Source organism: Syngnathoides biaculeatus, chromosome 11 (genome assembly GCF_019802595.1).
Source record: "Syngnathoides biaculeatus isolate LvHL_M chromosome 11, ASM1980259v1, whole genome shotgun sequence".
NCBI classification, from domain to species: domain Eukaryota; kingdom Metazoa; phylum Chordata; class Actinopteri; order Syngnathiformes; family Syngnathidae; genus Syngnathoides; species Syngnathoides biaculeatus.
In genome coordinates, this window is record NC_084650.1 from 3,238,984 (window position 1) to 3,264,048 (window position 25,065).

General features: G+C 41.0%; 2 protein-coding genes across 14 annotated transcripts in view; one reads left to right on the top strand and one right to left on the bottom strand.

Annotated features, from left to right (window-relative positions):
* Positions 1-838: 838 nt before the first annotated feature.
* Positions 839-3,162, bottom strand: rnaseh2c (ribonuclease H2, subunit C). Its single transcript, XM_061834829.1, has 5 exons — positions 3,025-3,162; positions 1,860-2,014; positions 1,675-1,787; positions 1,452-1,571; positions 839-1,028 (listed from the first exon to the last, which is right to left on the bottom strand). The coding sequence occupies exons 2-5, from the start codon at positions 2,011-2,013 to the stop codon at positions 1,005-1,007; spliced, it is 411 nt and encodes a 136-aa protein (XP_061690813.1). The 5' UTR covers position 2,014; positions 3,025-3,162; the 3' UTR covers positions 839-1,004.
* A 231-nt stretch (positions 3,163-3,393) lies between these two features.
* The window catches only part of LOC133508600 (cohesin subunit SA-1-like), a 40,341-nt gene continuing 18,669 nt past the window's right edge, over positions 3,394-25,065 (top strand). For 9 of the 13 annotated variants that reach the window (XR_009797099.1, XR_009797100.1, XM_061834818.1 and 6 more), the window contains exons 1-12: positions 8,027-8,109; positions 8,185-8,269; positions 8,492-8,716; positions 9,325-9,421; positions 12,639-12,715; positions 12,825-13,026; positions 14,239-14,390; positions 15,049-15,246; positions 15,502-15,600; positions 15,782-15,861; positions 18,230-18,289; positions 18,689-18,796. Coding sequence is in view for 11 of the 13 variants with exons in the window: in XM_061834818.1 (XP_061690802.1) it covers positions 8,081-8,109; positions 8,185-8,269; positions 8,492-8,716; positions 9,325-9,421; positions 12,639-12,715; positions 12,825-13,026; positions 14,239-14,390; positions 15,049-15,246; positions 15,502-15,600; positions 15,782-15,861; positions 18,230-18,289; positions 18,689-18,796 (1,412 nt within the window). In the remaining 2 variants the exon portion in view is untranslated. The other 4 variants (XM_061834820.1, XM_061834821.1, XM_061834822.1 and 1 more) reach the window with 4 other exon arrangements.

A 25,065-nucleotide genomic window follows, 5' to 3' on the forward strand; every position in this document is an offset into this window, starting at 1 on the left:
TTATATGTTTTTTTTTGTACTTTTTTATGGATTTTATGGCTGGTGCGATTTGTACTCTGGGGTGACATATAGTCCGGAAAATACGGTATATAAAAAAACTACATGTGCATCTTAATACATTAGAATATTATTGAAAACATTTCTTCTATTTAAAAAGTAAAAGTTTTTCTATAGATTCATTAAAGAGGAAAATACTTTCAAAAGGCCAATTTGTATGTATCTTGAAATATTTCAGTTTGTACTGAATCTGGATACTGTATGAGTTCCACTTTTTGAATGGAACTCCTTAAATATTTTTTCTTCACCATATTCAGATTTTTTTAAATGCACCTATATATGAAATCCACTCACAAGTGGCTTGTAGAACATCTAGTGGGTACAGAAAGTATTCAGATCCCTTTAAATTTTTAAATCTTTGCTATATTTCAATCCCATTTGCTAAAATTATTTTTGTTCATTTTTTTTTTCCTCGATGTACACACAGCACCCCATATTGACAGATATATATATATATATATATATATATTTTTTTTGCTGATTTAAGGGAAAAGAAAAACTGAAACCCTTTACTGAAACACTCATGTTTAACTCGGGTGGTTCTCATGTCTTCTGATCATCGTTGAGATAATTCCACACCATCATTGGAGTACAGCTATTTGATTATACTAATTGGACCTTATTGGGAAAACCATACTCCTGTCTATATAAGACCTTGCAGCTCAACAGTCTATGTCAGCACAAGTAATTCTTTAGTTAGTGACAAGTCAATTGACACCAAGCTAGTCATTGTTTCTAGCCATGCATTAAAAGTGTAGATGAAATAGTATAGACATTTCAGTTATATAGTTGTAGCATTTTATTTAATTAAAAAATATGTACAAACCACACAGGTGTTCTTTAACAACCATTCACTTTTTTGACTATGTCTAATAACCGGAAAACATTTTATTCCAAATACTGTATGCGTATTACTGCCTATATTTCTCCTCAAAACAAGATTTTCTTCAGTCTTCCACTGCTCCATGAATCTGAAAAGAGAAAACATGGGCATCAAGTTCATTTGGATTGTGGGCAAACTTGAACTTACCATAGATGACTTTGGTCATCCTCAGACAATTGCAGGACATATTAACAACTATGCAGGACATATAGACAACTATTCACAGTCATACCCAAGGATAGTTTAAAGTCTACAATGAACCAAACACGCATGTTTTTGCGAACATGGTCATAAAACGGAACACTCACACAACCACAAGAAGATTCAACTCCACACAAGAAGGCCAGAGATGAGATTGAAACCTTCAACATCTGAACTATGATGTTGACATAATTACCACAAGTCCAATGTGCTGCCTCCTCAGTGGAGTCATATATTTGTATATTTGCCATGTTTACTACTGTCAAAATAGCTTCTTAAAAGTTTATTGTAATTGAAGAAATATCTTCACCACTTCAGCAAGCTCAGGCCAATCCATCGCCATAACCACCGCGTCGTCTGAGTTGGGAGGAGTCTCGAGGTTCCAGTAGGTCAGCTTGTCAAACACAGAAGTCACCTTCAGGGTCCTGTCCTAGATAAGCACAGATATGGAAGAAGCACCATCATTTGTTTTGATAATCAATTCTTCTTCATTACCTTTACATGAACCCAACAGTGAGATTGGTAATGTTTACCTCCTGATCCAAACCGGGCTTATTGATATCCTTGAGCACCAGTCCAGTGTAGCCTTGTGGACAGGTGAGATCCTGACCCTTGAGCCCACGACCCCGAAATGAAGCGGTCTTCTCTGTGATAGAAATATGCGTGCATTGCACATATGTAATTACAGACACCTCTTAACATAGTATATTAACTGTACCATGTTTCTGGTCCTTTATGGTAGCGATGAAGTACTGTGAGATCTGTGCAGGCCCATTGTGTTCAATCTCACAGGGGATGAGGTGCAGTTGTTCTCGAGGTGCCTGGCTCATAGATGTCGCATCAACACGAGTCACACTGCTGTAACAGGACATCCTAGAACCAGGTAACAAGTTACTCACAAAAAAATTGGATATTCTGCTTGAAATTTTACAGCCAATTCATAAATCAAACACTAGTTGTGAATTTTGCCTTTCAGTTCCTTGTCAAAGAACAGCAATTTATACAAAAATTACATATTTCACAATTGGGCATTCAAAAGGTTAGAGAATGTCAAATTAAGTTTCCTGAAAATATTAGAGTGCATTTATAGTACATCCAGGAAACTGATGAAAGCCAAATACAGTATACCTTTGTGATATGTATCACGTTGTGCTTTATTCCACACCACAGGTGCCAATCTCAAGGCCCGACGACTAGATTCAACCGGCCACATACTTGTTAAAGACAGGACTAATACTTCGAATTGTCATATATCATAAAAGACAACGTTGACATGTTGCAAGCATTTTTTGTTTCCAAACATGAACGACAGTTGAAAAAAACCTTTGATTTTTGACTCCAAAACTACTTCATAAATTTTGTTTTAACGTATGACGATTTTTTTTCCTCTATGATTTCAGTGATAACAGCCTTCTGAGGGAAACTGTCACTACAATGTGGCCCGCGACAAAAACGAGTTTGACACCCGTGTTCTATACATTCAGTTTGAATGATATTACTGTAGTCACTGGTTGTGTAGTGGTACACTCGCGTGACTTTAAGTGCAGGCACTCTGGGTTTAGTTCCCATTTGGTGACGGTGTGAATGTGATTGGGAATGTTTGTCCGCTACTATCATGCCACCGACTGGCGACCACTTCAGGGTCTACTACAGTAGTACGTTTTTCGCCCGAAGTCAGCTGGGATAGGCTCCAGCGCCCCTAACCAGGATAAGCGGCGTTGAAAATGGATATTGCTGGTGGTATCAGTTTTCTTTATCGTGCACGTCTGTGCACTTTTAATTTTAACACTTCAACTAATATCTCAGACATTCCCCGTTAATAGTCGAAGAAATTTCATGTACAATGATGTCAGTTTATTTTAAATAAAAAAGTCTAACTTTACCTTGTTTCGTTTTATTCCAAAGTTTTGAAAGAGCGCCTTGTTGAGTTCCGGGTTTATCCACATTCGGGCTCTGATTGGACGAGGAACTCTTCTTCGCCGCTCAAAGACAGTTTGGCGAATAATTTTGTTGGATGTTGCAATTTCTCCCCCTCTCGACGAGTTATAAAATTCCATTACGAATTGTCTGCGCCGCGACGAATATTGTGATTAGCTTGGCATTATACTTTGTTCCTTTCATAAAGCATGTGTCTTATTTTTAATAAAATTGTCTAAAGGCAGAGTTTGCCATACAGTACAGTGGAAAAGGCCGGAGAAATAAATTTTAGTGGATTAGTGTTGCATAAACCTACATGCCGAGATTCAAATTGTCCACAATCGAGTGAAAAATTGCCAGGCAACAGGATTTACCAATTGGAATCAGCTAATTCGCCAAGGACCAATCATGGCCTCTGGCTGTGAAGTACTCCTACGTGTCACTAGCGAAACGCCGTGGAAATAGGTAAGCACGCGTTTTAACGCTAATGACTTAATAGTTCCTATTCTAATAAATTACCTGGTTAGAAAGTTACTTAATAGCTAGCAGTAGTGATTTCTCCCTCTCTCGACGAGTTATCAAATCCCAGTACGAATTGTCTGCACCGCAATGCTTGGCATTGTACTTAGCTCCTTTCATAAAGCGCAGTCTTATTTTTAAGAGAAATATCTAAAGACAAAGTTTTTCATACAGTACAGTGGAAAAGGCCAGCGAAATAATTATTTAGCGCATTATATGAAACAAGAGACAATGTTATATGACATACGACGACATTTAAATTGTTGATAATCGAGGGGAAAACAGCCAGGCAACAGGATTTACCAAATTGAATCCACTAGTTCGCCAAGGACCAATCATAGTCTCTTCCGGTGAAGTTCTCCTTCGTGTCACTAGCGAAACGTCGTGGGAATAGGTAAGCACGCGTTTTAAAGCTAATGACTTGATAGTTCCTATTCTAATTAATGAACTGGTTAGAAAGTTACTTCAGTAATAGCTAGTAGTATTGTTAAATGTTGCAATTTCTCCCCCAAATAGTGCTATCAGTTTGACATTATTTTGCGCTCCTTTCATAAATCATGTCTCTTTTACAAAATCTGAATTCAAACGCATTTTTTTGTAAACTAAGTACTAGTGCGAGTACTGTATTCTTCTTCTTTTCCTTTCGGCTTGTCCCGTTAGGGGTCGCCACAGCGTGTCATCTTTTGCCATCTTAGCCTATCTCCTGCATCTTCCTCTCTAACCCCAACTGCCCTCATGTCTTCCCTCACCACATCCATAAACCTTCTCTTTGGTCTTCCTCTCGCTCTTTTGCCTGGGAGCTCCATCCTCAGCATCCTTCTACCAATATACTCGCTCTCTCGCCTTTGAACATGTCCAAACCATCGAAGTCTGCTCTCTCGAATCTTGTCTCCAAAACATCCAGCTTTGGCTGTCCCTCTAATGAGCTCATTTCTAATCCTATCCAACCTGGTCACTCCGAGCGAGAACCTCAACATCTTCATTTCTGCCACCTCCAGTTCAGCTTCCTGTTGTTTCTTCAGTGCCACCGTCTCTAATCCGTACATCATGGCCGGCCTCACCACTGTTTTGTAAACTTTGCCCTTCATCCTAGCAGAGACTCTTCTGTCACATAACACACCAGACACCTTTCGCCAGCTGTTCCAACCTGCTTGGACCCGTTTCTTCACTTCCTGACCACACTCTCCATTGCTCTGTATTGTTGACCCCAAGTATTTGAAGTCGTCCACCCTCGCTATCTCTTCTCCCTGTAGCCTCACTCTTCCCCCTCTACTTTTCTCATTCACGCACATATATTCTGTTTTACTTCGGCTAATCTTCATTCCTCTCCTTTCCAGTGCATGTCTCCATCTTTCCAATTGTTCCTCTGCATGCTCCCTGCTTCACTGCATATGACAATATCATCTGCGAACATCATGGTCCAAGGGGATTCCAGTCTAACCTCATCTGTCAGCCTATCCATTACCACTGCAAACAGGAAGGGGCTCAGAGCTGATCCCTGATGCAGTCCCACCTCCACATTAAATTCCTCTGTCACACCTAAGGCACACCTCACCATTGTTCTGCTGTCATCATACATGTCCTGTACTATTTTAACATACTTCTCTGCCACACCAGACTTACGCATGCAGTACCACAGTTCCTCTCTTGGTACTCTGTCATAGGCTTTCTCTAGATCCACAAAGACACAATGTAGCTCCGTCTGACCTTCTCTGTACTTTTCCACAAGCATCCTCAAGGCAAATAATGCATCTGTGGTACTCTTTCTAGGCATGAAACCATACTGTTGCTCGCAGATACTTACTTCTGTCCTGAGTCTAGCCTCCACTACTCTTTCCCATAACTTCATTGTGTGGCTCATCAACTTTATTCCTCTATAGTTCCCACAGCTCTGAACATCCCCTTTGTTCTTAAAAATGGGAACTAGAACACTTTTCCTCCATTCTTCAGGCATCTTTTCACCCGCTAGTATTCTGTTGAATAAGTTAGTCAAAAACTCCACAGCCATCTCTCCAAATTGCTTCCATACCTCTACCGGTATGTCATCAGGACCAACTGCCTTTCCATTTTTCATCCTTTGTAATGCCTTTCTGACTTCCCCCTTAGTAATCATTTCCACTTCCTGGTCCTTCACTCTTGCCTCTTCAACTCTTCCTTCTCTCTCATTTTCTTCATTCATCAACTTCTCAAAGTATTCTTTCCATCTATTTAGTACACTACCGGCACCAGTCAACAAATTTCCATCTCTATCCTTAATCACCCTGACCTGCTGCACATCCTTCCCATCTCTATCCCTCTGTCTGGCCAACCTGTAGAGATCCTTTTCTCCTTCTTTCGTGTCCAACCTGGTGTACATGTCTTCATATGCCTCTTGTTTAGCCTTTGCCACCTCTACCTTTGCCCTACGTCGCATCTCGATGTACTCCTTTCGCCTCTCCTCAGTCCTCTCAGTATCCCACTTCTTCTTCGCTAATCTCTTCCTTGTATGACTCCCTGAATTTTGGGGTTCCACCACCAAGTCTCCTTCTCCCCTTTCCTACCAGATGACACACCAAGTACTCTCCTGCCTGTCTCTCTGATCACCTTGGCTGTCGTCGTCCAGTCTTCCGGGAGCTTCGGTTGTCCATCGAGAGCCTGTCTCACCTCTTTCCGGAAGGCCGCACAACATTCTTCCTTTCTCACCTTCCACCACATGGTTCTCTGCTCTAACTTTGTCTTCTTAATCTTCCTACCCACCACCAGAATTATCCTACATACTACCATCCTATGCTGTCGAGCTACACTCTCCCCTACCACTACTTTACAGTCAGTAACCTCCTTCAGATTACATCATCTGCACAAAATATAATCTACCTGCGTGGTTCTACCTCCGCTCTTGTAGGTCACTATATGCTCCTCCCTCTTCTGGAAATAAGTGTTCACTACAGCCATCTCCATCCTTTTTGCAAAGTCCACCACCATCTGCCCTTCAAAGTTCCTTTCCTGGATGCCGTACTTACCCATCACTTCTTCATCGCCCCTGTTTCCTTTACCAATATGTCCATTACAATCTGCACCAATCACAACTCTCTCGCTGTCTGGGATGCTCAGAACTACTTCATCTAGTTCCTTCCAGAATTTCTCTTTCAACTTTAGGTCACATCCTACCTGTGGTGCATAGCCGCTAACCACATTATACATAACACCCTCTATTTCAAATTTTAGTCTCATCACTCGATCTGATACTCTTTTCACCTCCAAGACATTCTTAGCCAGCTCTTCCTTTAAAATAACCCCTACTCCGTGGTAGAATAATTTAAACCCTGCTCCCAAACTTCTAGCCTTACTACCTTTCCACCTGCTCTCTTGGATGCACAGAATATCAACCTTTCTCCTAATCATCATGTCAACCAACTCCTGAGCTTTTCCTGTCATAGTCCCAACATTCAAAGTCCCTACACTCAGTTGTAGGCTCTGTGCATTCCTCTTTTTCTTCTGACGCTGGATCCGGTTTCCTCCTCTTCTTTGTCTTCGACCCACAGTAGCTGAATTTCCACCGACGCCCTGCAGGTTAGCAGTGCCGGGGGCGGGCGTTGTTAACCCGGGCCATGACCGATCCGGTATGGGATTCTTTAGATGAACGCTCATATTTGTTTGGCACAGTTTTTACGCCGGATGCCCTTCCTGACGCAACCCTCTGCATTTATCCGGGCTTGGGACCGGCCTACAGATTGCACTGGTTTGTGCCCCCCATAGGGCTGCATTAGTGCGAGTACTGTATATAATATTCATAATGTAAGTATATATTAGAATTGTCTAAAGGCATTGTTCAGTATAGTGGCAACGGTCTGAGAAATCAATTTTAGTGTATTAGTGTTTTATAAACTTTTCCATATATAAAACAATATACAATGTTATATTAGATATGATCAGATTCAAATTGTCTACAGTCAAGGAATGACTGGAAAAACTGCCAGGCAACAGGTTTACCAATTGGTGTCAGCTAATTCGCCACAAGGGCCAATCAGCCTCTGCCGATGATGTACCCCTTTATGTCCCTGGGTAAATGTAGCTGGAAATACGGAAGTACACGTTTTCAAAGTCATTATATAGTTTTCTATACTGAATATAAAATATTCCGGTTCTAATTAAGTAAGTGGCTAGAACGTTATTTAAGTAGTAATTTGTAGTAGTGTTGGCCTTTTAACAAGTGAGCTAATCCATTTCAAGATTAAGTGCCTAATATATGTTCGCTTAACTCCCTTGTAGCAAAACCTAATTTCCAATTATGATATAATGTCTCAGGTTTTAATAAAATGCTTCTATACCGGTACTCGCCGTATCATTTGCAAACAGCTAAAACTTTCTGAAGTAGATTAAAGTGAGTCATTTCATAAAATGGAGGATCAAGATGTTAACCCATTAGTTTGATCGAGCTAATGTCCATTTCTCTCTTTTTTGCTTTTTTAGTGTTGCGCAGTAAATCTGTGCAATATCTACCATCCAGGGCTATTTGTAAGTTCTATGACTATGTCAAGTGAGGAGTTTCACAGGTAAAAGTGTCTAAGGGGATGTTGTCCTGTTTAATTATATATAGTATTTAGACTTTGTTTCTTTCATCTTGTTAGCTTTGATTTGTCAGCTTCAGATGAAGACTTTGAGCTTCCAGTGGAACTGACCAAACGCAAAAAACAGGCAGAGCGGCGTTCACTGGTAAGTGAATGAACACAAATCTTTGGTTTACGGCAGTTACTGTATCAGGTCTATGTTTCAAATCACAACGTACATTTGTAAAATGTCAAGCGTTATCCTGCCGTAGTTAATGCTAATGCAACAGGTGTCTTTAAATAACTCAAACTTCTCTCGCTCTCTCGCTCTCTCTCTCTCTCTCTCTCTCTCTCTCGCTCTCTCTCTCTCTCTCTCTCTCAACCCAAGCCACCGAAGAGGCCAAGACGCATATATCCATTGAGCGCTACACTGAACAAGGCTAGTTCCCCCGTTCTCTCCATGCCAGAAACTTCTCAGGAGGAGCAGTCTTCCCAAGATAGATCCTGGAAACCTTTACCCAGGACGGGGAGAAGAGCGCTGAACAGCGGCGACAAGGCTGTCAGTCCAAAGGATATATATGATTCTGTTAGCTCTGGAAAGAGTGACCTATTGGTGAGCAAATCCTCTATTTTGACCATTGTTGTCCTGTGCTATGATGCGATGGAGAAAGGATAAAATTATTGTACTCAGGAGTGCACATAAAAGGTTTAGGGATAAAAAGTGAACCGTATCTAATTGCATTTTTGAATCACAAATCTTTTTTTAAAAAATATATTTGGGGGGAACACTGAAAGTTTGTGTGTGTGAGAGAGTGTGTACACTGTACTGGTAGATTGCTGTTTTGACATTACTTGTACTCCAGACATTTGTATCTAAACTAATTTTTTTTTTTTTCTCCAATTGTATAGAAAGGCCATTAATCAATTTCAGCTCTACAAAAGAACAACAACAAAATCTAAATGTTTTTAAGTGTATGAAAACACTCTACATTCTTGTACTTTATAAAACATACAATAAAAACACAATTTAACAGATAAGAATTAATCCAATTGTGAATCAGGATTTCATGAAAGTCCATGTAAAGTAAAAATAAATGTATGAATTGGGCACACCACAAAAAAATTATCTCGTAGCAAACTGGAAGTTCCAGTGTATTGTTTTGTACCCTTCCAACCGTTATTCAGAATCCTTTTGTCTGCCATTTTCTTTTACTGCTCTAGACGGTGGTTGAAGATTGGCTGGACTACTACAAGAAGGGTCGTGAGCAAGGATTGCTGGTGCTCATCAACTTCATTGTTAGGTGCTGTGGATGCCAAGGTGAGAGGTCAAGGGGGAATCATGGTGATGGGAGGTGGTGTGCTATGGATCAACAGATTATAGGCTTCTTTATATTCACATGTGCGGCGAATACGCCAACATCACTGCGGCTCTCCTGCGCATAGTTTGCTTTTATACTGAAGCGCTACTCACACCCTTAGTTTTGAAACTGTACTGCAGTTCTTCTAGTCAGAGCTGTCGCTACGGCTGGTATTGTCTTGGACGCCCGAGGATGGGGTTTCCTCAGCACATTTTGTTGATATCCCGTAGCCGTTTTTACTTTGCTTTCCGTAAGAGGGAACAAAGCAACAACAGTGGCGACCATGGAAGCGTGTCTGCTTGAACAAATTGACCTAAATGACCCAATGTTATGTCTTAATTTTGCAAAATGGATTGAGAAGGTGTCGGGCTGGGTGTTCTGTGGAGCCAAGAGGAACGGTGAGTACGTCATCACAGCATGTGACTAAAATGGGTCAGGTACGAGAGATGAGCGCTGCCGTTTAACAATAAAGCAGATGCAATTCCATAACTTTTTTTTTTTTTTTTTTTTTGTGAGATGAGCCACCATCTTTTGTAATCTAATCCAAAACAAATAAAAAACGTAACAAACCTCTTAAGTACATTTTAGACAATGCAGGGTTTAAGGCTTCGGTTGCATTTCACTTTGTTATATTGAAGCCATTTGCTAAAATAATTTAAGTTCATTTTTTTCCTCATTAATGTGCACAGTCCCCAATACTGATAGAAGAAAAATACAATTTTTGAACTACTGTATTTGCAGTTTTATTAAATTATTTTTAAAAATAGTACAGCTATGGGTATTGCGACCCTTTGCACTCATGTTTGATTCCCTTGCTCCCCATTTCTTTTGATCATCCTTGACCTAGTTCTACACCTTCAAGGGAGTCCAGATGTGTTTAAAAATATTGATTGGACTTCATGAGGCAAGGTACAAAGGTGTCGATTAAATAAAAAAAGAAAAACCTTACAGTGTAAGTCAGAGGAAATGATAATCATAAGGTCAAAGGAACTACCCAAAGAGTTTAGAGACAGAGCTAGCCAAGGTTTCAAAAATAATTCTGCTACACTTGAGGTATCTAAGAGCACAGTCTCGTTAGTGTGCTCGGGACCTCAGAATGCTGAAGGTTCATCTTCAAACAAGTCAAAGACCCTAAGCACAGAGCGAAAATAACAGTATGGTTTCAGAACAACTGTGTTGTTTACTGATGGTTGTGGGATATTTCAGATTTTCTCTTTCATTAATCTGCAAAAATTTAAACAATTCCATTTTCTGTCAATAGGGGTGATGTGTCTTCATTGAGAGGAAAACATTAGATTTTTCAAATGGCTGCAATATAGAGCTCATGCACCTACGTCACCGAAGTCTCGTGACTGGCCTTACTGCCGAGCACGCAAAGCATTGCTCAATGTCGGTTGGAGAAGACAAGAAAATACATCTTATAGCACGATGCCCAGAGTTTTGTCCTATACCGTTTAACATTTAGAAGGTGGTAATACACGAAAGTACGTGGAAAAATGAGAGAGTGTTGGCATAGAGGACCCATATTTAATGCCGAAGTCAATGTTTTCGCTGATAAGAAATTGGACTGTTAACCTGCTTCGGCTTGTCTTGGACAACTGGATCTACACATATGAGGAATTTTGTAGAGATTTACACGGAAGAGTTTGAAAGCGTAGAAAAGTCTGGACGCATACAAATACTTAGTTGCAGGTTCTGTTCTCAACGGGGAGACGGATCGTGAACGCGGAAATGTGTTCGGCTACACGTTAACCTTTGCCGTAATTCATCAATTTTTTTTTGTTTTTTTTTTGTTTTTGTTTTTTATTTTTTTTATTTATTTATTTTCAGCTAGTGTTCAATACAAATACCAATATTTAAATAAAGCACCCCTGATTTTACACAAACTCGCATAAATTAACTATGATTGGGAAAAAAGAGGACAAGCAAGTCGGCTCCTCCGTAGCATTTCCCAAGAAGTATTTATAATGCCAAGTTGGCTCATTTGAGAACGTTTTAAAAAGGAAAAAAAAGACGAAGTCGGCTCCCCCGTACACGAAGCGTGTTGTGGCCACACGTTAAACTTCGGTAAACCTCTCTGTGACAGATGTTTTTTTTTATTTTTTTAAATATGCATTGTTCTCAAATGAGTCCAATGCGTATTTAAAAAAAAAAAAAATAAACCGCTGGGATAGGCTTCAGCGCCCGTACACGGACGCATGTTGCGCCCACACGTTAACCTATGTAAACCTCTGTGTGATCGATGGTTTATTTTCTTTTTTTAAATACGCATTCCCCAACACTGTTTCAAACTAAAATACAGCACTGACCAATAGCTATAAAGTAAAGTACAATATTAAGCCTAATTTAAGCAGTGACGTTACATTGCATAGCGTTGTTACTATATAATATTATGTGCTTAGCCATAGTACATACAAATATATTTATATTATATGTTATACTTTTTGATTCTTGTGATAAAATAATGTTTTTCCTCATTGATTTAGTACTGACTCTTAATGTGTGTGAATAGTTGTGTGAAGACATTTGAGTAGGCTGTGTGTGTGTGAGAGCGAATCCTGAATAATGTCCCAAACGGCCCATCACAGAAATTACATTAATTTATTCATCTTTCATTCTGCTTTTCCTCACAAGGGTCGCAGGCGTGCTAGAGCTTATCCCAGTTATCTTTGGGCGAGAGGCAGGGTACACCCCGAACTGGTCTGCTTCGAATTGCAGAACACATACAAAAACAAAAATGCACCGACTAGCAATTCAATCTCTTCAATTAATACATGTTTTGGGAAGATGGGAGAAAACCGGAGCGCCCAGAGAAATCTCACACAACCACCGCCTGAATTTGACCCTGGTTCTCAAAACTGTCAGGCAGATGTGCTCACCAGTTGTCCACCGTGCCGCCAAATCGCATACATAGAGCATAAAAGGCTCGAGACCCTTTTGTACATATTTCTGCATAAATACCATATTAGAGCCATTTAACAACAGAGAATAAGGACGACTGGTTTCCGTATTACGTGTAGGTGCTGTACTTTTGAAACGGAAAAATCATGGAAAACAGGCTGTTGTGAAAAGGGCAAAGTAGATGCAGTGCGAAGCACCTACCTATAATTTTATTATATATGTGTGTATATATATATATATATATATATATATATATATATTTTTTTTTTTGCCCAGGTGTGGTTAGCAGAGAGATGCTCGATTCCATGGAAAATGCAGAAATCATCGCCACGCTAACCAAACAGCTCAATCAGGTAAGGAGGGGGAAAAAGTTATATTTTAACCATTTGTTGTTGTTCTGTTGAAGTGGTTATTTTTATCTATTTTTTTAATGGGTTGAATGTGCCTTTGCTGCTCTTCCAGGAGTCAGCGAGATACCCTTTGTCCAGAACGGGCTCCTCGCTTAAGCGATTCCGATCGGGCCTTTGCGAGTTTGCCCACATGCTGGTGCGCTGCTGTCGCAGTTTCATTTATGATGACTACCTCTTCCCCTCCTTGTTCTCTCTCCTAACTGGGCTGTCTGACTCCCAAGTTAGGGCATTCAGACATACCAGCACTTTGATTGGTGAGCACGTCACATCCACTCTTCAGGCAAAACTCACATCAAAGCTATAACACAAGAAATAACATTTATCCACATTTGTCTTGTATGGAGAATCCAGCAAAATATATATTGACATAACTACAGTATGTACATTTTCAAATCGTGAGGGGTTTTATTGCGATCAAATGGATGTAAATGATGTATTTGATGTGGCATAAAAGATACTTCAGACTGCTTTTCAACAGGGAGGACTGTCCATGGGTCTTCACATCCATTCATTAGCTGAGCCGCTTATCCTCACAAGTGTTGTGGTAGTGCAGGAGCCCATCCCAGCTATCTTCGGACAGGTGGCGTGGTGCACCCTGAACTGGTTGCCAACACTCGCAGGATATATAGATACTAACCAGTCGCACTCATAATTTCTTAACTTTTAGATGCAAAGTTTCACTATCAAGAATGTTAAAGGGAAATTCTGATGGTTTGTATTAATGTATCCAATTGGTCACGTCATATGTACTGTACCTTGACAATGTGATTTTAATACTCCCCCATTTAATGGCAACTACGACTTTTCATGGGCGCCGCTATTTTGGCAAGTCACATGACCTACGTGCGCAGATGTGACATAATAGGCGCGGCAATAAAGGCTCACTTACGTTGGGAAACAATTGTGGCGAGCGCTGATTTCCGGAAATAGTATCAGTTGATCGGGAAGACAGAGGAATACGTTGAACCTGTGGCTGTAAATAATGTTGAATATTCGAATGGTTCTTTGGACCGGAATGACTCTGACGAGCGAGTTCCGGCAGGCGAGCTCTGGCAGGGCCACGGTTGGGGCCTTTCCCAGATGTCTCTGTGAGAGAGGAGGGGTACACCCTGAACTGGTCCCCAGCCAGTCGCAGGACACGCATACAGTAAACAATCATTCACACCTACGGTCAATTTAGAGTTTTTAATTAAACTCCCATGCATTTTTGGAGGATGTGAGGAGGAAACCAAAGAAAACTCACACAGGGAGAGCATGCAAACTCCACGCAGGCAAGGCTAGATTTGAACCCGGATCCTCAGAACAGTGAGGTTGATTTGCCCCCTTCCGCTGTGCAAAATTATTTTTCCCCAATGAGTTCATCACAATCAATTTATGGTGGTTAAGGGTCTTATGGGTGAGTGCTATGTAACAAACGCACTCATTGATCCAAACTGACATATTTAAGTGTCTTGCATTTTTGTTAGCCATAAAGCTGATGTCAGGTCTGGTGGAGGTGGTTGTGGCAGTGTCCCTTCAACTGCAAACTGTCCAGTGGCGGTACCGCCTGGAGGAAGGCAAGAGCAAGGAGGCTCAAGACTCTGAGCGACTGGAGGATCTCAAGGGTACCATCAGTGAGGTGATCCAATATGCCCATGCTAAAGGCCTGATTTACTATAGTTTTGCATGTTCAAAAACTTTATTGCTCACGCAAAGGGTTGTGGAAGCTGGTCTACTCATTGGGTGCACTCACGATTGGATTTTAGGAATTTAGGAGTTTTTAAATGATCCAAGACTTGAATCAGAGACAATCAAAAGGAGTTATGCCTTATCACCTTTGACAAAAAGAAACTTTCAACACTGCATGGATCATTTTAGCACAATTGGCAAATGATGCTGGTGTCACACAGAGCAGTTTTTCTGGTATACTGTCTTAAGTTTTAAATCCAATGATATTAAGGATGGGCACATAAATATACACACACTTGTGGCTAGTTATATCAAACAAAACATGACTTGGCTGTTTGCTTCTCAAACTGTCTTTGATTGATCACTTACAATTTCATGTTGGACTTGTGGTCTTCTCCCATTTCCATTGTGATAACCCATCAGAGCTACTTAAAGCACAAAAGTCTTTGAAATACAACTGTCTCTACCACTTTTACACCAGTTTCCGATAGCAGGCACAATCTGTCACTGTGACTGAATACACATTTAGAATTTTTGTAAATAGGCTTGACTCAGGTTGATCACATGCTCATGAGTCCTGTTTACATTACTGTGTGATTCCACCATAGCTGCTGGAAAACAAGGAGGAGCTGTCATCTATGATGAATGCCACCTTTCGGGGCATTTTTGTACACCGCTACCGCGATCGAGTGGTAGCAATCAGGGCGGCTTGCATAGAGGAGCTGGGTGTGTGGATCAGAACAGACCCTGAAGGCTTCCTCAATGACGGCTGTATCAAATACCTGGGGTGGATGTTGAATGACAAGGTGTAGCACTGAACCATTTTTTTTTTTAAACTAGTAACTAATCCTCAGCAAGATTTTATCACTATCAAGTCTTCCTTTTGGATCCAATGAAAACACAATTTATTTTATTTTAGACATCTGTACGAATTTGTAAATGTTTTGGCATTAATATAGTGCTCATCTTATAATCAACTACTAATTGGCCATAGGTTTTCTGAGTTTCTTAATTCAACACCTATGCCACATAGTGTTACTCTTCTTTTTGCCCTCTCACAGGAAAGTGTGGTGCGTCTACAGTGTGTGCGAATCCTGCGGCTTCTCTATCAGGAGAAGGGCTTCATTGGCCGCTTGGAGCTTTTCACCAGCAGATTTAAAGTAAGACATCCTGGATTGACAAGTTATTGGTTAGCCATATTGTTATTTACTCCTCCCTTTAAAATTTTTTTTCTTGGTATGCTCTTTTCCTTTCTGGGTACGAGTTGGGGGTGAATTAATGGTAATTATATCTAAAATGTGTTTTGCCAGATAACTGTAGGGTTTGTGTTTGTGTGTTTAGAAGAGGATTCTAAACATGGTAATGGACAAGGACTATGAGGTTGCTGTGGAAGTGGTCAAGCTACTTCTGCAAATCCATCAGTGAGTGGCTTTTCTATCTGTGTTATGCATTGAGTGTCGAGATTTGCAGGTGTGAGGCAACAAGGTGGACCCAAATATAGGGAAGTAAAAAGGCAAGCCTGGAGAAAGGCAGGATGTCCTTAATAATGTATTTAATTTAAAAAAAACAAAGGAAAACAAGGATCATGGAGGCAAAACGCTAATTTAACAAAGTCCAAAATCTCTGTGCAAAATAAAGAAACACCAGGAAACAAGGAACTAACCACTACAAAAACATGATGGTACTAGGGCAGTGCTTCTCAAATAGTGGCATGGTACTATGTCAGGGGAACACGTGTGATTAGAATAAAGTGCAATTGCACATGCACTACAGTAATTTGAAGTGGTGCTCTCATTGTCAGTGTGGGCAGGAAGTATTAGCTCTGTAGTTTTTTTTTAGTTTTTTTTTAAATTGCACCGAGCAAGTGACCTGAAGTACATTAAACAAACCCAAAAGAGAAATCTAAAAATTTTTAAAACAGGGATGAAAAGAAAGGTGGAGAGAGACAAAGACAAGAAAGTCCCCCGAAAGCTAAAACGAGGAAATATGATGAAGCGCATGAAGCGCTTGGGTTCACTGTGACTACCAGTGGGTGACGAGGAAAGACGCCTGTGTATACTATGTCTAAAAATGTTGGGAGCGGACAGCATGAAGCCAAATAAATTAATGCGCCACTTAGACATTACACCTTAGTGATGCTTATAAGCCGCTGGATTAATTTCAGCAAAAACATGCCAAATATTGCCAACAATCATCCTGCTTTGTGAAAGCTCCTTCAGTAAACTACTGTTAACATCATAGAAGCTAGTTTACCAAATTGCTCACTTTTATTCAGTTTTGTTTCGTAAGTCAGTATTTTAAATATTGTCTGTATGAACTGAATTTGAAGTCTGTTATAAATGTTACAGTTCAAACGAGGATTTTTTTTTTTTATTTCAGACAAATTGATCATTGTATCTTTTCTGATACAGACTAAAACAATGTTAAAGTTATTCTTTGTAAGTTGAACTGTATTTCTAATTTATTTGTTGTTTTCTTTAATGTTAAAGATATGTTATACAGATGTATTTATAACAATTTTATAAACAAATATAGTCGCGGTGGAAAGTAGGTGGGTGTGAGTTGTTCTTTTTGCTCGCGGGGGCATAACAGAAAATTGAGAAGCACTGGTGTGACGATGGATGACATTTGACAATGAAAAAAGAACTAAAAGAAAACAAGGAACTAAATACAAACAAACTGATAAGACAATGACGAATAACAGTACCTGGAGGGAGCTGATTAGTTGACACACTGGACCGGGCTGGTGAGAAAAGTTGCGAACCTAAAGGACAAGACAACGTTGACACGGTATCAAACAAGAACTACCATAATTTCTCGAGTATAATGCACCCCCCCAAAATTGACTTGAAAAAAAATCAGGAAAACCCTTCTACCAATGTACAATGCGCACCACCAATTTGCTGGTATCCATATGCTCAAAATATTAGGAATTATCTGTATTTATATTTTGTTGGGTTTTTGGTTGTATTGTTTTTCCAAAAATCATTAATAATAATCATTGTGAATGTGCCGATGTAGCTGTAATATATAAATATATAACCGGGACAGGACACACTTGTCCTGGTCCCTGTAAGAATCCCTCAACCGACTAAAATAAATGCTCAACGATGGCATAACATTTTATTAATACTGTTGATAACATATATTACAGTTTTAATAACTGTTAACACTGTTTAACTTAAACATTGTTTTTGCATTAAATATTTGTGCATAAAACGTTTGTGGATAGTGCAGTTTATCCATTGTCAAACTCATCATTGATGACTTGGTACAGTTGCGGTGCCTCCTGCATTACATCATGAACAGTGATATATATTCCTCCAAAAGTATGTCATCCTGTGTGTCATCCAGGGTGTTTGTGAGGAAACATTTTTGGAATCCCAAGAGTTTGGGTTACGCAGCACAGCCTCTCCACCTCCATCCAGCACCAATCTGTAGCAGCTTTCCTGCAGCATCTCGTGGCTATCAAAACAGCGTTCGCTCAAACTATGTAGAAATGAGCGTAATGGGCACATTTGGGGGGAGGGGGGGAGCAAGCATTCCAATTGTTTGCGCTCCTGTGGGGTTTTTTTTTTTTTTTTTTGGTACTAATTACACTCGATCTACATAGTTTGAGCTCACGTTTTGATAATTTGGGCTCTCGTTGTTTTGGACTGTGGCGCTGCTTCCGGGTTCCTCGTGTCAGGATTAAAAGCGGCTTCACAACTAGCCGTTGTAGTCGGCATTTTCTGTCTTAATTTAAGTTAAAACCAACTCACGGGCAGTCATTTCTGATCTTTAATGCAGGAGCAACAAATATGCTACGCAAACAATCATAAAATGCCCTGAGGAGGTCATCGAGTTCAGGTTGGTGGTGCACATTTCCGTAATATATATAAATGTGGAATATAAGACCTCGGCAATTATATGGAATTGTATATTTATACCTTCTTTTACCACTCTATGTACCTGTTTACGACTATACAATGTGACTGTATTTTTTATTTTTCATCCATCATACCAAAATATAATGTGCTCTATTAACTTTGAAAATATTTTTGTAAAAAAAAATACGCATTATTTGAGAAATTACAGAAACTCTAATCAAGATAGATGGACTGACTTTGGGAGAATGCCATTTGATAGTACAAATGACTAAGAATTACACACAGTGTGATCCCAAAGTTCAATCATAAATCAATTTTAATGAGAAATGTCTGACAGGTATACAATTTAAAATGAACTACATTTGTGCACATGTGCAAGGAGCGTGGAGGAAGGCCTGCAGGAGGAGGAGTGTGCTCAGATCTATTCACTGGTTTACACCACCAACCGCAGTCTGGCATGTGCAGCTGGCTTATTCCTCTATACGAGGTAATTTTTTGTCATTTACTTGTTTCGACAGAACTATATGCAAAAGCCACATTTAGATATGTTCAAGCAATGTTATTACAGCCATCAGAATATAACTCCGTAGAAAGGCTCACATCCTCTGTTTTGTATTGCAATGTCCTGTTTTTGTGTATATAGCACAAATCTTGACTTTAGGTCTAATGGTTGAGAATTACTTTCTTTGTTAGAGTCAACCCAACAGAAATGCCAAACGTAATTTACAGTGGGGCAAAAAAGTATTTAGTCACCCAATAAGTGTTGAAGTTCTCCCACTTAAGTAGATTAGAGAGGCCTATAATGTTCATCATAGGTACACCTCACCTATAAGAGACAAAGTGAGGGAGAAAAAAATCCAGAAAATCACATCAGATTTTTTTTTTTTTTTTTTTTTCAAGAATGTTTTGGCAAATTATGGTGGAAAGTATTTGGTCAGTAACAAAAGTTTATTCCAATTCTTCATGTATACTTTGTTGGCAATGACAGGTCTAATGTTTTATGCAAGTCAAGATTTTCATACAGTGTTGCTGGTATTTAGGCCATTCCTCCAAGGAGATCTCCTCTAGAGCATTAAGGGTTTTGGGGTGTTGCTGGCCAACACAGACCTTCAATTCCCTCCCAAAATTTTCGATTAAATTCTTAGAAACTTAATCTCTCATTGCCTGGGCAGTGTTCGGGATCATTGTTATGCTGAAAAACCCAACCGTGTTTCATATTCAATACACTTGCTGATGGAACAAGGTTTTCACTCAAAATCTCATGATACATGGCCCCTTTCATTAACATGTATCAGTTGTCCTGGTCCGATGTTTTCACCCCATGCTTCACAGTGCGTATGGTATTCTTTGAATGCAAGTTGACATTCCTCCACCTAACGCGACATGTCTGGTTTTTAGCAAAAAGTTCTATTTTCATGCAATTTGACCATATGACATTCTCTAAATCCTTTTCTGGATCATCTAAATCAGGGCTGCCCACACTTTTTCTGCCCCAAGGTCTACTTTGGAAGCGGCCAGGCTCACGTGATCTATCGGCTGGGTGGGGGGGGTGAATCTCACACACACACACACACACACACACACAGAGAGAGAGAGAGAGACAAACAAACAAACTATGATACTGCATAGACAAGTCTGGTGTAGTGTCACAATAGTATAAGACTTGTATGAGGGCAGCAAAACAGTGGTGAGGTGTGACAGAAGAATTTAAGGTAGGGGTGGAACTGGTTCACGATCAGCTCTGAGCCCCTTCCTGATTGCTTTGGTAATGGATAGGCTGACAGATGACGTTAGCCTGGAATCCCTTGGACCATGATGTTTGAAGATTACATTGTGATCTGCAGTGAAAGCAGGGAGAAGGTGGAGGAACAATTAGCAAGATGGAGGCATGCATTGTAAAGGAGAGGAATGAAGATAATCCAAAGTAAAACAGAACGTATGTACGTGAATGCGAGAGGTGAAGGAGGAAGAGTGAGGCTCCACGGAGATGAGATAGCGAGAGTGGATGACTTTAAATGCTTGGGGTCAACAATCCAGAACAATGGTGAGTGTGGTAAGGAAGTGGAGAAACCGGTCCAAGCAGGTTGGAACAGCGGAGGGTGTCTGTTGTGACAGAAGAGTCTCTGCTAGGATGAGGGGCAAAGTTTTTAAAACAGTGGTGAGGCCGGCCATGATGTACTGTTTAGAGATGGTGGCTCTGAAGAGACAACAGGAAGCAGAACTGGAGGTGGCAGAAATGATGTTTTGAGGTTCTTTCTAGGAGTGAGCAGGTGTGATAGGGTTAGAAATGAGCTCATTAGATGGACAGCCAAAGTTGGATGTTTTGGAGACAAGGTTCGAGAGAGCAAACTTTGATGGTTTGGACATGTCCAGAGGTGCGAAAGTGAGTATATCGGTGGAAGGGTGCTGAGGATTGAGGTGCCAGGGTAATGAGCAAGAGGAAGACAAACGAGGTTGATAGATGTTGTGAGGGAAGACATGAGGGCAGTTGGTGTTACAGAGGAAGATGCAAGAGATAAGCTAACATGGCAAAAGAAGCTGTGGCTATCCCTAACGAGTCAAGCCGAAAGGAGAAGTTATCACTGGTTTTGTATGTCTTCCATTCTCTAATAATTGCTCCCACAGTTCACACTAAAATGCTTACCTATTGCAGATTCAGTCTTTCCAGCCTGATGGAGGTCTACAATTTTTTTTCCGGTGTACTGAGACAGCTATTTGGTCTTGGACATTGTGGAATTTGGAGTGTGACTGTTGAGGTTGAGGACAGTTGTCTTTTTATATTGATAAGTCCAAACAGGTGCCATTAATACAGGTATCAAGTGGAGGACAAAGGAGCTTCTTAAAGGTATACCGACACGTAAAGCATGAGTTTTAGTATGTTTTTAATAAATAAATTTTTAAAAAACTGGGCAGCCGGAATGGACCTATCCGTTTTTTCACCACACGTCACAATGTTGTTGTATATGGATTTCTGCATCTCCCACCATGAAAATCGTCTCGAGGCATTTGTTTTGGAGAAGAAGCAGGAAGTGACATTTATCACAGATGCCCACACTGGTGGGTTCGTGTGTTTATGCTATATTTACCGGCGGGAAAGTAGCTGTTTTTTCCTGTGTGTTAGCCAAAATCCCATCTCGTTGTATTGCTGGATATTGCTTGAATACTCGGGAGGATGGATTCACTCTTCACACATTTCCGGGTATGTCATGAAAAAATGATTGCACAGGTGCAAAGGACGAGAGCTTTTTGGGTTCTAAATGACAGGTGTGTATAGAGCTATTAAAAAAAATAATAGTTTTTGGGGACTAATTTGTCTCACAATTTATTGCATATATTAAGTGTGAAATTAATGCAGCCCTATGGGGGCACAAACCAGTGCAATCTGTAGGCCGGTCCCAAGCCCGGATAAATGCAGAGGGTTGCGTCAGGAAGGGCATCCGGCGTAAAAACTGTGCCAAACAAATATGAGCGTTCATCTAAAGAATCCCATACCGGATCGGTCGTGGCCCGGGTTAACAACGCCCGCCCCCGGCACTGCTAACCTGCAGGGCGTCGGTGGAAATTCAGCTACTGTGGGTCGAAGACAAAGAAGAGGAGGAAACCGGATCCAGCGTCAGAAGAAAAAGAGGAATGCACAGAGCCTACAACTGAGTGTAGGCACTTTGAATGTTGGGACTATGACAGGAAAAGCACAGGAGTTGGTTGACATGATGATTAGGAGAAAGGTTGATATTCTGTGCATCCAAGAGAGCAGGTGGAAAGGTAGTAAGGCTAGAAGTTTGGGAGCAGGGTTTAAATTATTCTACCACGGAGTAGATGGGAAGAGAAATGGAGTAGGGGTTATTTTAAAGGAAGAGCTGGCTAAGAATGTCTTGGAGGTGAAAAGAGTATCAGATCGAGTGATGAGACTAAAATTTGAAATTGAGGGTGTTATGTATAATGTGGTTAGCGGCTATGCACCACAGGTAGGATGTGACCTAGAGTTGAAAGAGAAATTCTGGAAGGAACTAGATGAAGTAGTTCTGAGCATCCCAGACAGCGAGAGAGTTGTGATTGGTGCAGATTGTAATGGACATATTGGTAAAGGAAACAGGGGCGATGAAGAAGTGATGGGTAAGTACGGCATCCAGGAAAGGAACTTTGAAGGGCAGATGGTGGTGGACTTTGCAAAAAGGATGGAGATGGCTGTAGTGAACACTTATTTCCAGAAGAGGGAGGAACATATAGTGACCTACAAGAGCGGAGGTAGAACCACGCAGGTAGATTATATTTTGTGCAGACGATGTAATCTGAAGGAGGTTACTGACTGTAAAGTAGTGGTAGGGGAGAGTGTAGCTCGACAGCATAGGATGGTAGTATGTAGGATGATTCTGGTGGTGGGTAGGAAGATTAAGAAGACAAAGGTAGAGCAGAGAACCATGTGGTGGAAGCTGAAAAAGGAAGAATGTTGTGCAGCCTTCCGGAAAGAGGTGAGACAGGCTCTCGATGGACAACCGAAGCTCCCGGAAGACTGGACGACGACAGCCAAGGTGATCAGAGAGACAGGCAGGAGAGTACTTGGTGTGTCATCTGGTAGGAAAGGGGAGAAGGAGACTTGGTGGTGGAACCCCAAAATAAAGGGAGTCATACAAGGAAAGAGATTAGCGAAGAAGAAGTGGGATACTGAGAGGACTGAGGAGAGGCGAAAGGAGTACATCGAGATGCGACGTAGGGCAAAGGTAGAGGTGGCAAAGGCTAAACAAGAGGCATATGAAGACATGTACACCAGGTTGGACACGAAAGAAGGAGAAAAGGATCTCTACAAGTTGGCCAGACAGAGGGATAGAGATGGGAAGGATGTGCAGCAGGTCAGGGTGATTAAGGATAGAGATGGAAATGTGTTGACTGGTGCCGGTAGTGTACTAAATAGATGGAAAGAATACTTTGAGAAGTTGATGAATGAAGAAAATGAGAGAGAAGGAAGAGTTGAAGAGGCAAGAGTGAAGGACCAGGAAGTGGAAATGATTACTAAGGGGGAAGTCAGAAAGGCACTACAAAGGATGAAAACTGGAAAGGCAGTTGGTCCTGATGACATACCGGTAGAGGTATGGAAGCAATTTGGAGAGATGGCTGTGGAGTTTTTGACCAACTTATTCAACAGAATACTAGCGGGCGAAAAGATGCCTGAAGAATGGAGGAAAAGTGTTCTAGTTCCCATTTTTAAGAACAAAGGGGATGTTCAGAGCTGTGGGAACTATAGAGGAATAAAGTTGATGAGCCACACAATGAAGTTATGGGAAAGAGTAGTGGAGGCTAGACTCAGGACAGAAGTAAGTATCTGCGAGCAACAGTATGGTTTCATGCCTAGAAAGAGTACCACAGATGCATTATTTGCCTTGAGGATGCTCGTGGAAAAGTACAGAGAAGGTCAGAAGGAGCTACATTGCGTCTTTGTGGATCTAGAGAAAGCCTATGACAGAGTACCAAGAGAGGAACTGTGGTACTGCATGCGTAAGTCTGGTGTGGCAGAGAAGTATGTTAAAATAGTACAGGACATGTATGATGGCAGCAGAACAATGGTGAGGTGTGCCTTAGGTGTGACAGAGGAATTTAAGGTGGAGGTGGGACTGCATCAGGGATCAGCTCTTAGCCCCTTCCTGTTTGCAGTGGTAATGGATAGGCTGACAGATGAGGTTAGACTGGAATCCCCTTGGACCATGATGTTCGCAGATGATATTGTCATGTGCAGTGAAAGCAGGGAGCATGCAGAGGAACAATTGGAAAGATGGAGACATGCACTGGAAAGGAGAGGATTGAAGATTAGCCGAAGTAAAACAGAATATATGTGCGTGAATGAGAAAAGTGGAGGGGGAAGAGTGAGGCTACAGGGAGAAGAGATAGCGAGGGTGGACGACTTCAAATACTTGGGGTCAACAATACAGAGCAATGGAGAGTGTGGTCAGGAAGTGAAGAAACGGGTCCAAGCAGGTTGGAACAGCTGGCGAAAGGTGTCTGGTGTGTTATGTGACAGAAGAGTGTCTGCTAGGATGAAGGGCAAAGTTTACAAAACAGTGGTGAGGCCGGCCATGATGTATGGATTAGAGACAGTGGCACTGAAGAAACAACAGGAATCTGAACTGGAGGTGGCAGAAATGAAGATGTTGAGGTTCTCGCTCGGAGTGACCAGGTTGGATAGGATTAGAAATGAGCTCATTAGAGGGACAGCCAAAGCTGGATGTTTTGGAGACAAGATTCGAGAGAGCAGACTTCGATGGTTTGGACATGTTCAGAGGCGAGAGAGTGAGTATATTGGTAGAAGGATGCTGAGGATGGAGCTCCCAGGCAAAAGAGCGAGAGGAAGACCAAAGAGAAGGTTTATGGATGTGGTGAGGGAAGACATGAGGGCAGTTGGGGTTAGAGAGGAAGATGCAGGAGATAGGCTAAGATGGCAAAAGATGACACGCTGTGGCGACCCCTAACGGGACAAGCCGAAAGGAAAAGAAGAAGAAGATTAAGTGTGAAATTAGAATAAATCCCCTTAGTCAAACCAGCAACAAATAACAAAGCACTTGTATTGCATTTAAGACAATTTAATAACATACAACACAAAACAATTCAATGGAAGTAAAGACAGTTTAGTAGCATGTAACATGAGTTAACTAACTAACTGGACATATGGTACATATTCTCCGAAAGCAGCAATCATAAAAAGCTCCGTCCGCGTCCGACGACGTAATACTTCTCTCAGAACGTAACAAAAGATCCACGTCATAATAA

Coding starts and splice junctions, on each gene's coding strand:
- rnaseh2c (XM_061834829.1), bottom strand. CDS start 2,013: ATGTCCTGTTACAGCAGTGTGACTCGTGTTGATGCGACATCTATGAGC. Junction 1,788..1,859: donor CATAAAGGACCAGAAACATG/GTACAGTTAATA, acceptor TTTCTATCACAG/AGAAGACCGCTTCATTTCGG. Junction 1,029..1,451: donor GGCCTGAGCTTGCTGAAGTG/GTGAAGATATTT, acceptor TTCTCTTTTCAG/ATTCATGGAGCAGTGGAAGA.